Source organism: Channa argus, chromosome 3, assembly GCF_033026475.1.
Source record: "Channa argus isolate prfri chromosome 3, Channa argus male v1.0, whole genome shotgun sequence".
NCBI lineage: Eukaryota > Metazoa > Chordata > Actinopteri > Anabantiformes > Channidae > Channa > Channa argus.
Genome location: NC_090199.1, coordinates 28,247,501 through 28,263,879, shown reverse-complemented (window position 1 = coordinate 28,263,879; position 16,379 = coordinate 28,247,501). Strand labels below are relative to the sequence as shown.

Below are 16,379 nucleotides of genomic sequence, written 5' to 3'. Positions count from 1 at the left end.
GTATCTATATGTAGTCAGTTGAATCAGTTGTTTTAAAATTGTGTCTCAGCCCGATGTCTCTCCAATATCAACCACGTGCTTAGTTGGACCTTCTACAGGTCCAGGCCTCAGCTTTTAAGCACTGCTCCTGACTTCCCTAGGTCCTGGGTTTGACTTGATCACCCCAGCTGTCAACCACTTCTACTAAATTACTGCAGGTCCAAGACATCATCCCCATCCCCAAGCCTGAACTGGTTCTGCTGACCTCCCCCAAGTCCAGGTCTCCACCTATAATCTAAGCCCTGCTGGTGTCCAGGAGCATGTTGTCTTGCTGAGCCGGACACCACTGCTGCTCCAAAGTTACTTTGTAAAAGAGTATCAGAAGCTTTACCAGTCTGTGGTGGACAATATTCTCTCATATATAATAGAAATAAACAATATAGTCTCTTTGCCACCGTGTAACGGCCTGAATGAACTATATATGGAAAATTGAAACCTGCATCTGACCTGAGTATGAATGTTTTCAGTACATCTTTACACAAGATGCCTGTGTAATGTCAGCGGTGCCATTCTTTGTTCCATGATCTCAAGCACAACCTCTTGTTGACATGGCTCAATGCGTATGTTGTGAGAAAAGTGGGAGTTCACTATAAAGACTCAGCTTCCTTTGACTCAGCTATAATGTTGCCTGTCTACCACAGAATACATTAACAAGTAAGCTTCATTCCTATTTTATTTATTTTTTTATTAATCATTCATACTCCAGCAATTATGTAGCAATATTTACACTGCTTTTCTTATCACGTTTAGATGCTTTCTCTCCCGTACCAGCATCTATAATCATCTCTGTCCTCCCCTTCTCTTAGTGACAACATTATTCCAATGAAGGAAAACTCTTAGAAGATATCGAAGATATTGCCTTCAGGAGCGATGAAGACATACACATTTAAAGAATAGACAAACCTGAAATGTTGATTTACTGGTCGTAGCTGAAGGTATGTGAACTATATAGCAGACGGTGCACATCATGAATCAAAGCTTTGTTGTCAACCAGCTTTATCCTCCAAAGATGTTTATGGTTTATAATAATAAGGACAAAGGTTTGCTATACAGGGACTACAACACTTTTAACCCCAAAATAACATAATCATGGTCAAACCAGATCCAATTCACCTGATTCAGCAAGTCAAGATAGCTAACAAATCTAGTAATGACATTTGTTTTCATTTTTTGTTCGTTTCCCAAAAATCAAAGCATTTCTTTTAATAGCAAAAAGACAAATGAAAAATCAAGTAAGTGATGTTAAAACTCGGTTTTCTCAAGTGCAGTGTTTGTAGACCGTAGACCAAAAATAAAAATGGGGGTTCTAACTTTTTCCTTCCACAATTCTAAACCTAAACTCAGAAATCTGAATAAAAACAAAGAATTGTGACTTTTTTCTCATTGTGAGTTTAAAGTCAGAAGTGTTTTTTGTGGCCATATTCTACCTCAGTACTACAACTGTGATTAAAAAGAAAAAAAAAAAAAAAAAAAAAAAAATCACAAGTTTTCAAACTATCATCACTTGAACCTCTCTGCTGCTAAAAGAGGGTGGATATCAACAAATTTGCCATGGACACTTCCACCGTCACTCATGTTGAGAGCTCCAGTAGGCAGATTAAGGCTCAGTGCAGAACAGTAGCAAAACAAATGATATGTAGAAAAAGAAAATATTCTTTACCTCGCAAGTGTCCAAGGGTTTGACTTGCATATGAAATTTATAACATCACACTCAGATAAAAGTCTACCATCAAATTCCTTTTCCAAAGAAAAGATGCCAATCAGCTTAATGTCTGTACACAAATGAAAAAAAGACTCTTAACAATATTGTATTTGTAAACCAATGGTAACAATTGAAATAAGGTATAATTAATACAACATAAATGTACAAAATAAAAAAAAAGGCAATTTACTCTATGATAGTGTAAACGAAAAATCTATTAAAGATTAAGAAGCAAATGTGTAACTACATTTCTTATAAAAAATAAAAATAAACAATGAAGACGTTGCGTACCATACAGGGATTATCATCACTGTCATAATCATCATCAGAGTCAAAGGATGATGGCATTCAGATAAAGTACCCAAATAATACCATAAAATGGGAGCATGTTGCTAGTATACACAGTACACAGACACTCATTCCCACCCACACACACGGGTCTTGTAAAATAATGGGGTCATTTACAGACCCAACTCAGAGACTGGGCAGCGAGTTAGAGGTGGGGAACAAAGAAGAGGAGACTTGTTATCAGTGTTGTCAAATTTAGAATAATCATCACCTTAATGATTAGGACCCATGATAAAATAGTTTTTGCACACGCTCTGCTTTTTACTACTCAGGCTAAACATAAAACTATTCATGATTTGTTGTCCTGAAAATGGATCCGTACAGGGTCATGAACAAAACGTAGAGCACTAAAGCCTAACTGACTGACAATAGCAGCTCGAAAAGGCCTGATCCTGACGCATTACAATTAACTCTTTCCTGATGACAGACCATCAGGAGCAAATTCACCCCCCCCCCCCCCCATTTCCTGTTAGTCTGAAACTGAAATAATTCACATACACATAAGAGGGAAATTTAAATGCATATAAATATAGGCCTAATTAATGAGGTGATATGTATTTTGCCAGTACAATGTGCTGCAACTTTAGTGATTTGTTCATATGCACTAAAAAGAACTGACAGTCTGCCACCAAATACCAAGTTTAATTAAAGTCTTATTTCTTTTTCCCTTAGTGGGACCATTGATACGCAGACTGTGTGACAACCACTTTTTTCAACTCTGCTTCTTTTGTCCTCTCCATCCATCCGTCCCCACCGTCCAACCCAGTGCCCAATCTGAGGGGCTTTCTGGATCTGAGACCAGCCTTGCCAAATGGATCATTTCTCTTTGCCTTTAGCACGGACAGGTGGAACTCATTCAACTACAACTCAAATCACTGAGGCCTTGAGGCAGATCCTCAGTGCTAAGTACAAGTGAAGCCTTCACTGGCATCTATAACCAAGGAAAACCATCTCAAGAACTCAAGAAGATAAAATAAACATAATAATGTAAATACTGGTACCTGTGTAGCTACGGTTAACTTGTACCACAGTGGCTCAATAGTAAGACTCCAAGTAGCCCCTAAATCACAGGGCCTTGGTTTGGTCTTTTGTAATTCCACACATAAACATATCAAACTAGGAATATAAAACCCACCAAGTCAAAAGTAAGAGGTAAAGCATGGAATGAACGATAAATGAGGATTATAGTTATGATAAAAAAAGTACCACAGGTGGAAAAACTCATCGTGACATTTTGTTCCAGTAGGTTGTCAGGAAAGCCACAAGAGGGAGCAGAAGCACCACACTTTGAGCCACAGACAGACAGGTGGTTGGGACAAAGCAAACTCAATCTGTCCGTCTTTCATCGCTCTTGGTTTCTTTGTTTTGTAACTAAAGTACCCAAACTGTACCATACAAGTTAATTTCACTATACTTCTATCCTAAGCTACATTCGTACTCCATCTTTCTCTCTTTCTGCTCCATCGTTCTATGTCTCCTCCCTCCCGCCCCCTCCCCCACTGCAATGTCCTCCGCTCTTTGTCCTTTCTCTGCCTTGATTTTTGGACTGCTCTAACGTTTTACCATTTGCATGTTACTCTTTCTTTCAGTAAAGTCAACTTGTTTCTTTCCTAAATATTAGTACGGGTTTATTCTCACATTTAAATAAGTACCCAGCTATGAAATAGCTGAAACCAGGAGCGATGTGTCCCCCTCTCCCACCTCCTCCTCTGCATTGCATTTTCCAATGGGCTGCTGCTCCCTCGGACTTCCCCCATCTCTTTGTGTGTAAACTGTAAAGCTTTAAAGAAGGACTTTTGAGACGTGGTTGCCTCCGCAAACCGAACCGTCTTCTCGCACCCCTCTTAAGTGCTGGCAGAGAGAGTCTTTTTCAGCCTTCTTTTTCTCCTTCTGTCACTTCGACCTTTCACTGACTTCTCACTGTTATCACCTCCCTCTCTGCTGGTCGTGTGTCCTTTCACTTTTCCACAAGTACATCGTCCTCTGTGATGCCCTGTGCTCGGAGCTCTTCCAGAACATTGTCGAGGTGTCCAGGGTCAGGGAAGCCATGGCCCGTCAGGTTGGAACCAAATTCGGTCTTATGGTGGACCTTAAAAGGAAAGATATTCTTTTAAGTCTTTTAGTTTCACACACTATAGTTACGGCCCTATGTTTTTGAGCTGTACCTCATTCCAGATGACTGTGTCAGACTCTCCTGTAGTGCTCGAAGTGCCAACTGAGAAGATCAATCTGCGGTCCCATGCTACCAGGAGCAGTCTCAATACCTGATGACACATTAGGGTAAAGGCAAGAATGAAGTTTAAAAATGCACTGAACATTTGTCCACACTAAAAATGGATGAAATATGGAACTATGTGTGCTGTGTTTACCTTGCGTCCTTTCTCGCTGTCTGGGAGGTAGCAGTGTCGAGGAAAGCCTCTGGCAGTGTAGGGCTTCCCTGGGTTTGGATGCTCTGGTCCCTGGAAGGAGATTAGCAGAGGATTTAATATTACAGAGCCGTCATGCTGATCACAGTGGTTCTACAGTGCTTATGGCAGCCAGCTCTTTTCCAGTACCTGAATGCCTGGTGGGATGTTGTAAATGATGCGTATCGTTTTGCAGTCGGGATGCCCTGGTAGAGAGTGAGGGATGATGTGGTACTCCATCTTCCCTGCTGGTTGGTTGCCTGTCTTTACGCCGTATATGGTTTTACAGGTGGGACACTGAAGACTGACAGCATAAACACATCCATTACAGAGATTATTTTCTTCAGAAAGATGAGGGAATGACGAGAGAGGTGTCTTGTTTCAAACCCACCTGCCGTCCTTGTTACCATTGTTATACATGGCCACCAGACACTGGAAATGGTACTGGTGTCCACACTGTGCTAGTCGTCCAACTGACTCTGCCCTGGAAACGGGTCCCACGCCTGGACCTTTGTATCCAGATGGACCCCCCAGTGGCTCCATACAGATGGTACAGTCCTACAGAAGACAAGAAAAGGGGAAAATCCTGTTCCTGTGTCTCTTTACTATTAACACCGTCAAACACAGCCAGGAATTGCAGTAATACCTCCTCTGGTGGACTTTTTACTTTCTGCAGGTACTTCTTTACCACCTCTTCTGGAGTTTTACCTGCGGGCAGCGAGAAGCAGGAAGAGAAAGAGGTAATGATTGGATGAAATGCAAGTAGAATGATTTCAAATGACTTAATAATGACATTCCAAGGACGAAGATCATGTCTACACTTACCCTTGCGAACTTGTTTCTTAGTGGTCTTTCTGCAGCAGTGGCCAAAGCCTGGCACTGGTTTTATATCGCTCTTGCTCACAGGTGGAGGGTGCAGCACAAGTTTAGGGGGCCTGGTCAGACATACTGGCAGAGCAGCAGCACTCATCAGGATTCCTGTGATCCCTGAAATACAAAAGAGGAAAAAATGTGATTCCTCCTCTCATTCCACTTTTTATATCTATGCTGATTGTAAGTTTGTCTTTACCGGCAAGTGCTGGGTGAACTGGACTGGATCCATTGAGGTTCTTCACTGGGACAGTGGGCACACTGCAACAGAAGAAAAACTGTTAATTTCCATGCATCTACTTTGCCTTTTAGTGCCAGATCAGGCAAGAGAAAGTGGAATTACTCCACTTAACATATACTTACTTTGACAAACGCATGACTGTCATTCTCAACAGTCAGAAGTAATAGTTAAGTCAAGCAAGAGTCACACAAAGACAACAAGAAGTGACTCTACAAATGGTATCAATTAAATCAGTTTTTTAAAGAAACTATAAAAATACATGCGAATGAGGAAAAACAAGTTTCTGCGATGTTGTATGAATGTGTCCTTCTTCCTCTATCTTTCCTAAGTTTGCATCTCCTTGTCTTGCAAGGCTGCTGTGGAGCAGACAAATGACTACGCTGGGCTGTGTGTGTTTATGAAAGCTAATCCGCCGAGTTTCCATCTGCTCAGTGAGCTCAAAGAGATGGACGTCATGCAGCTGCTTGCTGGGGATTACCTGCTTCGTCACAAAGCCTATCATCGTCATCATCATCTCTAAATGAAAAACACAACCACATCACTGACTTGGATCATCAGTTAGTGCAGGATTTTTACAGAATCCAGGGTTTTGATCAGAGTGATCCGTCTATGTGTTTAGAAATCTCGCTCATGTAAGAAAGGTGAAAGGTCAGGATAAACCCTCTGTGATGATAAGTTCCTTCAACTGACAGCTGTATACAGTGAGGACATTAGCATCCCCTGCTGATTTTGCCCACTTCCAATGAAATGAAGTGTCTATAATTTCTATCATAGGTTTATTTGAACATATAGAGACAGAATATCAACCAAAAGTCCCCCCAAAAAAAGACTTTACAAATGTTAGAAACTGAGATGCATTTGAGTGAGTACCGACCAACCGACCAACCAACAATAATTCTGGCTCCCACAGACTGGGTATGTGCTCATGTAGTACACTAATTAGTCCTGTCAATTTAAGAAGTCACTCCTAATGACAACGTGTATATTACGTGTATATAAGACACCTGTCCACAGAATCACGGCCGGAATGGGCTACAAGACCATCAGCAAGAAGCTTGGTGAGAATGAGACAACTGTTGCAGTGATTATTCACAAATGGAGGAACTGCAAACTAATCCGCAACTGCTCTGGGTCTCGAGCTCCATGCAACATTTTGCCTGGTGGTGTAAGGACGATCATGAAAAAAGGGAGGGAGCAGGCAGAACTACATGGGAGGGGCTTGTGAATGACCTCAAGGCAGTTGGGACCACAGTCACCAAAAAACATTGGTAACACAATACTTAATATTTACATCTACAGGCCCCTCAGAAAGTTTGCCAATGAGCAAAACTGAGCTCTTTGGCATCAGCTCCAGTCGCCGTGGTTGGAGGATGAAAAATGCTGACTGACCCTAAGAACACCATCCCAGTTACAGTACAGTTGCCTCTACACTTTTATTCTAAAGTAAGATAAAAAATGTTAGACCCTTAATTTCTTTGGAAGTGGGCAAACATACAACATCAGCAGGGCTGTACAGGTGAGGCTCAGTGGCAGGTTGACCCACTGCAGACTGTAGAACAACACCATACACACACACAGGTAGTAAAGTGATTGCTGCAGAGAAACACACAAGCTGTGTCTGACAACAGATCTGCTGTTAATTCAAATATCTTTTCTAAATTGGATTAAATCAGTGTTTCGATGAACGCAGTTAAATAAGCAACTCTTAATCTAGGGAGCAACAAAAACTTCACTTCACTGTGGACAAAGCAAAAAAGGACAAATCTCAATAAAAAGGACCTTAAAAAAAAAAAAAAAAAAAGAGACTTCCTTCCAGCAGGATCCGAGATTTTGACTATAGTCCTCCGCTCTACCATCTGAGCTATCGAAGGTGCAGCAATTATGTACCTCTTATCACGCTTACGGCCTAGCATACACACGGTTACAGTCTACATAAGGACAGAGAGTGGTAAGGATCTGTTGTCGGTTTCAAATTAACAGGCTTTCTCTGAGTGCAGTAAGCTGCTTTCACTTAACCCCACTCAGCGACGCACGACAAAGCACGAGCGAGTGACTCACCAAATGTGTTTATGTTTGTGTCTGGACACACACAATTTACTACTTCTGCAAGCAGCTACACAACAACCAAACTGAGAATACAAAGCGGACAGTGGCCACCATCACACCTTAATCACATATTTCCATCTACGTTGATCAGATTAGTCTGAGCCTCATTGTGACACATATGCTCGTCTGTCACACGCACTCCAAGTAGTTTAAGATTTTAAACTTGTCATAAAGGTTTATTTATGACAACAGACAACAGCCGTATCTGTTATGAATAGGTTGCCTGGTCATGACGGAGAAGAAATGAGTATGTAAGATGTATGCTGGATTACTCGAGTGACAAAGACCGTGATCTCATACAGACACAGATTAATCATTTTTTTGTCACTGCATCGATACATAATTGTTAGGCTGTTGTGTTAGCAAGAGTCTTTATTTTGAGACGTGACAAAGGGAGAAGGAAGTGTATGTATCAAGTATGATCCAGGATAAGCTTTTTGCAGCTTGTTAACACCGTTTACAGATGCCCCACTGATGTCCTGATGATAAACTGCTTGCCGTTATCTCACACTCCTTTGATAATATAGTACTCATCAAGTTAAAATTTTGAACATCTACTTTCCAAACTTTGTGCCCACTTATTGCACACAATCTAAATTTAACGAGTACAAATGTTCTTATTTGAAAGGAGGCCATGTGTTCCAGCTTGTATAATAATGCTGGACAGGGATTTTCCCCTATGGAGTACCCCAGAGCTGCATACTTGGTCCTTGGCTGTTCTCTTTATTTTTTACCTCTTAGCCAAATCAAACAATGCTATGCTGGCAATCCATTCGGTGTAAGGTAAGCAAATAGTCTATATCTCTCCCTCTCGCTTTCTCTCTCTGTCTGCATTTTAACCCTCAAAGACAAAAGCTTATTGCTTTAAAAACAATGCAGAGAAGTCAAGTATGGCTTCCACTGAGCATTATGGTAAATAGAACTCAATCTTTAATTATAAACTCTCCTGCATGCAGCATGGAGACCATGAAGAGTCTGAGACCAAAACATAAAAATTGAAGATCCACTGGGGGTAGAAGGCCTGAATGGTACTTCAGTTTCTTGACCCCCTATGACCTCAAATCAGCCCTCCTACCCTCCTCCTGCTTCCCACCACATCCCACACTCTTTCCCTCCCTCATCCCTCTCCTCCTCCTCCTCCTATTCCCTTGGGCCCAGATGGACATCAGCTGGACTGATTTAGACACAAGACAATAACACACTCCCACACATTTTCACACACACATATTGTCACACAGTCATAAAAGCTGCACCCACAGGATTACACACATTCTTATGGAGAAACAGAGTTTATAACAGATTAGCTTACAATATGATTGTTCAAGCAGACTTCCTCGGCTTTAGTGACGGTTACTTGATTTTACTGGATGTGTTACATAAGGCAATATTTTAGGCAGAAATGGGTAATGAATGTTCATTTGCTCGATAAATAATAAAGATTTAATTAATAATAAAGATTGTTGTGAAAGTTTTGGAAGCATAGACCAATCCAAGTGAAACTCACTAAACAAAATATGTCTATATTGTGGGAAAGAAACCCTGTCTTAGAGATTATTTCATATTGTAGAACAACAGACAGACAAGCTGTGAGGAATCAAGTATTTTAAGTGCAATGCCACATAAGTGTCAAAGCACACATTTTTAAACATAATTCTAATATAGACAACAAGTATTATCACCCAATTTGTGTTTCATAAGGCTAGTTGTAATACATTTCCATGTGGACAATTATGTTGATGTTAACATTTTATCATGTTCTTAAATAGGAACTTTTAAAGGCTTCAGTTTGATATTTTTTTTACACATTTATAAAACTGAATGTAATAATTGCACTGAAATGTGGAAATAGTCACACATCATGTAAATATAATTTTGTACTTATTACTTGATTTATATTATAACCAAAAACAAAAGGAAAAACCATCTTGACCGTATAATAGCAAAGCAATTTCCATACTTTTCCACTCCGTTATCTGTGTACTTTTAATTTAAAACTGCAGTTCTTTTCATTTCATCTCATACATTCTAGCAAATCAGTTTCATTTAGGGTTTTATTTTGCATTTTCTCTGAATGTGTGACAAAGCAACAGAGACATATATTTCCCTGTCTGTGGCTACAGCTCCCTCTAAAGGCCACAAAGGATTAAAATGATGATCCCAGAGATCTGTAGTCTGGAACCTGTTGGTGAATATATGTCAACACTTTTCTGCTCCTCTGTTCTTATTACTTTCCTATATTCAGTCAGACTTCATGGATTCCTCATGCAATCGTTTGCCTTATTTGCTTTTCCTCAGTATGTTGTCTGTGCAGCCCCAGTCCTCCAAGCAAACCAGTGTGTCCGTCATTGCCTTTGTCTCATTCCCATAATCCCCCACTGGAGAGGGAGTAAGAGCCTGCATTCTTCACCTCACATCTCCTGTCAGGATTGTCAATATTTACTGTTTCTGTTTGAGTGTGTGTGCGCGTGTATTTGTTAAATGCCTTCACAGCCGGGCATCACTTTATATAAGCGCCTGTGTGTGTGTGTGTGTGTGTGTGTGTGTGTGTGTGTGTGTGTGTGTCTGTGTCTGTGTGAATGTATGTGTCACATCCCTCTCCCTCTCTCTGTCTGGTGGTGGCCTTATTTCTTGCACTACTTTGTGATCAATCTTTGACAGTTTGCTGACTCGTTTCTTTGTCTTACACCCCCACCCTATTCCCATCAACCCTTGTCTCAGGCACTGTCTGAGTCTGAGACTGTCTACACACACACACACGCACACACACACCCCTCCCTACTTAAGGGTAGCAACAATGCTGACTGGACCATTATCATTGTCTACCTCTCCCCTTTACTAATACTCACATAAATAATAATAATAGTAATAATATGCTGCTTTTCCCCCACATGGCACCGATCTTTAGATATCCATCCAATAATACTTCTCCAAATAATGGCTTAGACGTAAAGCACCTTTATTAACTGGCGCAAATATGTTTGTTTAAAACCAATGTGCTAACTACTGAAAGGAAACAAAAGAGATGAAAACAGCAAGAATGATAAAGGAACACCGAGAAGATATGGAAGTAAATATAGAATCTTAAAAAAAGCCGAACAGAGAGGGGGAAGTAGATGAGAGCAGAAAGAAGTGAAAACTAGAGGAGGCTAAGCATTGTGCTGCCTGGCCCAGGCTTGGGTAATCCAACAAAGGTTACTGTGGAGACCAACAATGGGGCTCTGAGGGGCCCAGACCGCTGAGACGGGACAGGAGAAGAGAGAGGAGAGGAGCCAGGGAAGGAATGGAGGGGGCAGGGAAGAAATGACAGGGCTAAAGGAGGCGGGAGACCAACAAAAAAAATCTACATCTCAAAACAATCTGACCTTAGGTTCACAACGAAGGTCAATATCTGTTGGTGAACGAAACGTGAAAATGCACCATTTCCTGTAGAACGGAAAGTTTTTTTTTATATATACAAGAGAAGTGGAAAAACACCCAACCATTTTAAACTACCACATGGGAAAGCTTGATGAAATGGTTTTAATCACTGTTGTATGAGATCATGGAAAGTTATGAAATTATGAAAGAGAAGAGAAAGGCTAGAGCGTGATTACAAAAGTTTCTGCAGTTAAGGAGCAGATGGGGGAAAAAAAGAGCCAGAGAAGGACAGAAAAGTGTGTTCAGGCTGAGAGTGGTGGAGGCAGCAGTTTATTGAAAGTAAATTTAACTGGTGTATTGCAAGTTGTCGGTTTCCACTTTACCCATCGAACAAGAGCTTAGGTTACACAACATATGGTCACAGAAGTAAAGTGAGGGGAAGCTAACAGTAGGTTGACACTATAACATCCTACTTGGATTTTGTTTGCAGTGTAAACATGAAGACTGCCAAGGCGTCAAAGAAAGGATGATGTTTTAAACGATGTGGTGTCTCACGAGGACGGCTTCCCGAAGAGTCACACTCCTGATATAGCCCTCTCAGAGTCACTCTGCTCAGACCTCTGCACAGTGTTGTCTTCATAAAATAGTTTTAGAGAGAGGGAAGGTCGGCTGACCTGTGGCCCGCACACTCGCACAGCTGCCCTCTCTCACACCTCCCCCTCGACTCTATAGACGCATCTTCACAGATGGACAACACACAGAAAGCACTGCTGACTTCAGACATACACCACAGCACGAACATGCCCACACTGACAAAGACACACACTGTAATTCACAATAAGTTTAAACATTGTATATTTTCAGCTCGACCTTGCTTTGTATTTAGTTGCTTGAAATGGATTAAAATAAATGTTTCCTGTTTTAAGGTCACTAGATCTCACTGTGGTAGAACTGCTGCCTATGAATGTAAAGTAAGTAATAAGGGATTTCATACATTTTGCTCATGTCACGTATTACTTAACTAAATTAAGTGACATAAAGCAAAAAGGATAAAAATCAAACAACTAACGGAAAAGAAATTTCCAACAGGAATGTGAAAATGTGTGAGGACTCGCACCTCTAACATCACATGACTCACAGTCAGTAACAACACGACTCATAACACTAACAAGCATTACACCTAGCAAATATGTCTGTGCACACATATAAAGATGCATGTTCAGATGTACACACGTTGAAAGGAATTTTAAAAATTGACATCAACACGCTGATATGCATGTTGACCCAAAATTATAACACTCACAAAAGGTTTGGGATGTTCGGGTGAAATTTATGGATAATGTAAAAAGTCATGCTTAGAGACTATTATGACAATAGGGCATTTAGGTAGAAGCAGGCAAAGCTAATTTATTCATCTCAAATAATTTTATTGAAACAAAAGCTAACATGGTAAATGGTAAATGGTCTGCACTTATATAGCGCTTTTCTACCCATTGGCACTCAAAGCGCTTTACACTGCTTCTTATTCACCCATTCACACTCACAATCACACACACATTCATACACCGATGGGGGAGCTGCTATGCAGCTGGCCAACACTCACCGGGAGCAACTAAGTTGGGGTTCAGTGTCTTGCTCAAGGACACTTCGACACGTGACCGGAGGAGCCAGGGATTGAACCCACAACTGTGAGATTGTTGGACAACCGCTCTACCTTCCTGCATCACAGTCGCCCCTAACTAACAGTGGTGGGTATACGACAACAAAAAAGAGGGGTTGTCTTGTTCTCATGATGTCAAAATGTGAACAGCATGATGAAGAGGACTTTTTAAATGCAAAGTGTCCTTGAATGAGAACCTTTACTGGTCGATCACGTTGTGGTCTTTGCAGTTAATCACCTTCTTATTGAACAGCATGTCATGCAATATGTACTTAACATTCAACAGTTGGACATGCGTGTTTAGAGAAGGTCAACTTAAGTCCACCTGTAAAGGTTATAGTGCATTTTAGATGCAATCTGAAATTTCGCCTGAAAGTCAAATATTCCTAACTTTATGTTAGTAGTGTACACCTCTGTGGAGGGCACCTTACTACCCTGTAACTACCACTAAAACTGGTGTGTGTTCTTAACCACTCAGAAGTTCTGGTATGTATGTATGTGTCATTCACTCACCCTGATGCTATGAGTGCTCTGGATTGGGCCATAGCAATCCTCTGTAATGCTGGTCTGCTCAGCCCAGCTAAGCTTGATCTCTGTGGCAATGGGGCATGGCACACTGTTGCTGCGGACGATGGCACCCGCTGTGGTTTCATCACCACTGGCGATGGAGATGGCACAGGAGAAGGGGGTGTGGTCACGCTGCTGGCAGGGGTAATTAATGTGGCAGTTGGCACGGAATCGTTGGCTGAAGATGAGGAGTGCTTGGGAGGAATGGATGGAGGATTCAGAGTTGGGTTGGATAACGGAGGTTGAGGAGGCGGGAGGGATGGGGGAGGCGGCCTGTTGGAAGACGAGGAGATGCCCAAAGAGAATGTGCCAGCAGTGAGCGCGGCCAATGACTGAGCAAAGAGCTGGGCATTCCTTCTCGGAGAGGCGGTATTTTTAGAGATTGCGAGACCATGTGGCAGCGTCTGGTAGTAGTTGGAGTTGGAATTTGAGTTCTGCTGCTGTCCTCGACCCAGAGTAGCTGATTTAGACGGACTCAGAGGCTTAGAGGCAGTTGGTGCTAAGTTCTTGGGCCGCTGCATGGTTAATGAGCGTCTTCCTAGAGTCTGTATCCCTGCTGCTCCACCCCCTGCCCCACCTGTATTGGTCTTCACACTAAGGACCAGCATGCACTGCTGACAGGAACAAGGCTGGCCCAGTCCAGTAGTTGGTAAGCCTCCACTGGGGTAGCCTGAGCTTCCGATCCCTGTGCTGGCACCGGACACTCCAACACCCAGCAAGGCTCCGGTCAGCCCCCCACCTCCCCCCACACCTCCTCCTTTGGGAACGGGGAGAGGACCAGACACTAACGGGTAGGTAATGTCAGCACGCCTCTGGATCCTCCGACACCTCTGGCTCTGTCTATTCACCTGCAGGAGGACAAAGAACATGTCTGAAGTTCACTCATTTGGTAAAAGACAGGTTGATTCGATTACAGATGTAAAGAGCTGATACACACCTGTGTCATGCTCTGAAAATCAATGAGGTAGCAGAAGCCAAGTGGGGTCAGGTCGAGGCAGGGCTGTTGGCGGCTGTGGGCACTTTCGATGGCAATGGCCACCTCCATGTCGTACGCCGTCCATGTACCAGCATCATTTTCCCACTCCCACTGCCAGCCCTGACCCGGCGCCGAGGATGGGTCATAAAAACTCCTCCGCACCGGACGGATTGTTCCTTGGGGGGAAAAAAGGAAAAACAAGGATGTGCCTTTGTTAAAGCTACAATATGTAATTTAAATTAGTGCAAGGATGAGACTCAAAATCTACTCAGCTCCCTTCCTCTGCTACGCTCCAAAACATTTAGAAGCAAATATTTCTGAACTGATGCCAGAGCTTTTCAGTGAGTCTGGGTCATGGGATGCTGCTTCAATGGTGCCTAATACACTATCTTATACAACTTATCCTGTTAAGGGGTTTCAATGGCCTGGAGTCTACTGTGTGGGATGAACTCTTATCCCCAGAGCAAGGGGAACTGAAGACAACATGCAACTCCATGCAGAAAGAGCCCAGCCACATTATAACCTTTGTGTTATGAGGCTGGAGTGATAACCACTGCACCATTTCATTCATTTGTTTTGTCCTTTCGGCTTATCCCGAGAGTTCAGGGTCCCCAAAGCGGACTGCATGTTGATTTGGCCGGATGCCCTTGCCGAAGCAACCCTCCCCAATTTCTACCAAGCTTGGACCGGTACTGCACAGCTGGGGATGGGAAAGGGCTGATGGTGGTTCAGTTTCTTGCCCACATATATAGCCGGGACCGGGAATCGAACCACTGACCCTGTGGTCTGTGGACGACTGCCTTAGCAACTGAGCCCCCACTGCAGTCCCATGCCCCCTTAATTTGTAAGCACAGTCAACATTTAAAGTACCTTTAGGAGCATACTTAGATATACTCTTATAAAGAAATTGAATTACTGTACCTTCTAAAACGGTGAAAAATAAGCATTTCTGCTGCACAACAACGAGGTCACAGAAGAAAAGCCAGTAAATTGGTGAAGACTTAATTACATAATTTATATAGCGATATTCCAGTGCCAATACCACTTTTGTGTACTTGCACTTGTCCTCGTAAAACTTCTCATATACTACACAGATGATAACACAGTAGCCTCCATAAGTAGGTGAAGTTGGAAAAATGTTAATAGGATAATTGAAGAGGGATTTTACTTTCCAGCAACTCATAATAAAAGTAAAACAGTTTAGTACTTGTAATGGTCAGTACTAAAATATAAGTACTTGTACCCTGGAAAACAGTGGTATTGGGAAAACTACGCACTTGATAAATAGTGCAGTCTTTTGTCTACATTAAATGGTGGTGAATTAGTGGATCATAAGGGTTTTACAGTCTCAGAGACTGAACAAACATAATTACGTGAATGACAGCAGTAGCCTGCAGACCAGTAAAGGCAACAACCACAACAGCTAAAATCACCAGAAAAAAAAATCTGGCTTCTCTTCTTCAACTATTGCATTGAATTAATTGTTGCCAGTGGATTGGACAAACGACTGCAGTCTTCTTATGCCCCAGATGACAGCAGCCTCACCATCTCCACCTCTGCCACACCTAACCAACCCAGCATTCTGTTAGCTGCTCTGTTAGATAGTAAAATGTGTTTGTTAAGACCCCCCTAACAAATAACCCCACTGTATACAGAGCACCGGGTAGCTACTGTAAGAGTGAGAAGTCCTGTTAGTGAATTTCATTCCATAGTTTTCCATTTTGCATTTGAGGTTATACAAACTGGTTTGGTTTTAGTGAAGCAAGTTAGGGTTTTTGTTAGAGCTTTTTTTTGTTGCTTTGGGTATTGCTCACCCCTGAAGATAATAAATTGCTATGTTTTTGAATACTTTGTCTTGCTGGTTTTGTTTAGGATTGGGAAGAGTGGGAGAGCACATTACATTCTGCCAAGTTTCCCTTAGACCAGGTGCTGAGATTGTTGAGGCTGCTACTGCAAACAGAGCTCATCTGGACAGCTAGCACTGCAACGTATAGTAGACTGTACTTTATGTGTCCATTTAGTGATATAAGAATATATCACTATATATATCAAGAAATACATTTCTTGGGAATGCCAGCTGACATTGCTAAACTACAGACTCTAGACTT

The 16,379-nt window shown here is 42.0% G+C and overlaps 1 protein-coding gene across 3 annotated transcripts in view; it reads right to left on the bottom strand.

The window, feature by feature from the left end:
• Positions 1–703: 703 nt before the first annotated feature.
• LOC137124035 (E3 ubiquitin-protein ligase DTX4-like) overlaps positions 704–16,379 on the bottom strand; it is a 31,234-nt gene continuing 15,558 nt past the window's right edge. For all 3 annotated transcript variants that reach the window (XM_067498636.1, XM_067498635.1, XM_067498634.1), the window contains exons 3-12: positions 14,233–14,447; positions 13,242–14,143; positions 5,564–5,625; positions 5,320–5,481; positions 5,141–5,202; positions 4,886–5,052; positions 4,645–4,798; positions 4,459–4,548; positions 4,255–4,353; positions 704–4,178 (exon numbers count right to left, since the gene is read on the bottom strand). In XM_067498636.1, coding sequence (XP_067354737.1) covers positions 4,047–4,178; positions 4,255–4,353; positions 4,459–4,548; positions 4,645–4,798; positions 4,886–5,052; positions 5,141–5,202; positions 5,320–5,481; positions 5,564–5,625; positions 13,242–14,143; positions 14,233–14,447 — 2,045 coding nt within the window. In that variant the 3' untranslated portion in view covers positions 704–4,046. The remainder of the gene's footprint in view (positions 4,179–4,254; positions 4,354–4,458; positions 4,549–4,644; positions 4,799–4,885; positions 5,053–5,140; positions 5,203–5,319; positions 5,482–5,563; positions 5,626–13,241; positions 14,144–14,232; positions 14,448–16,379) is intronic.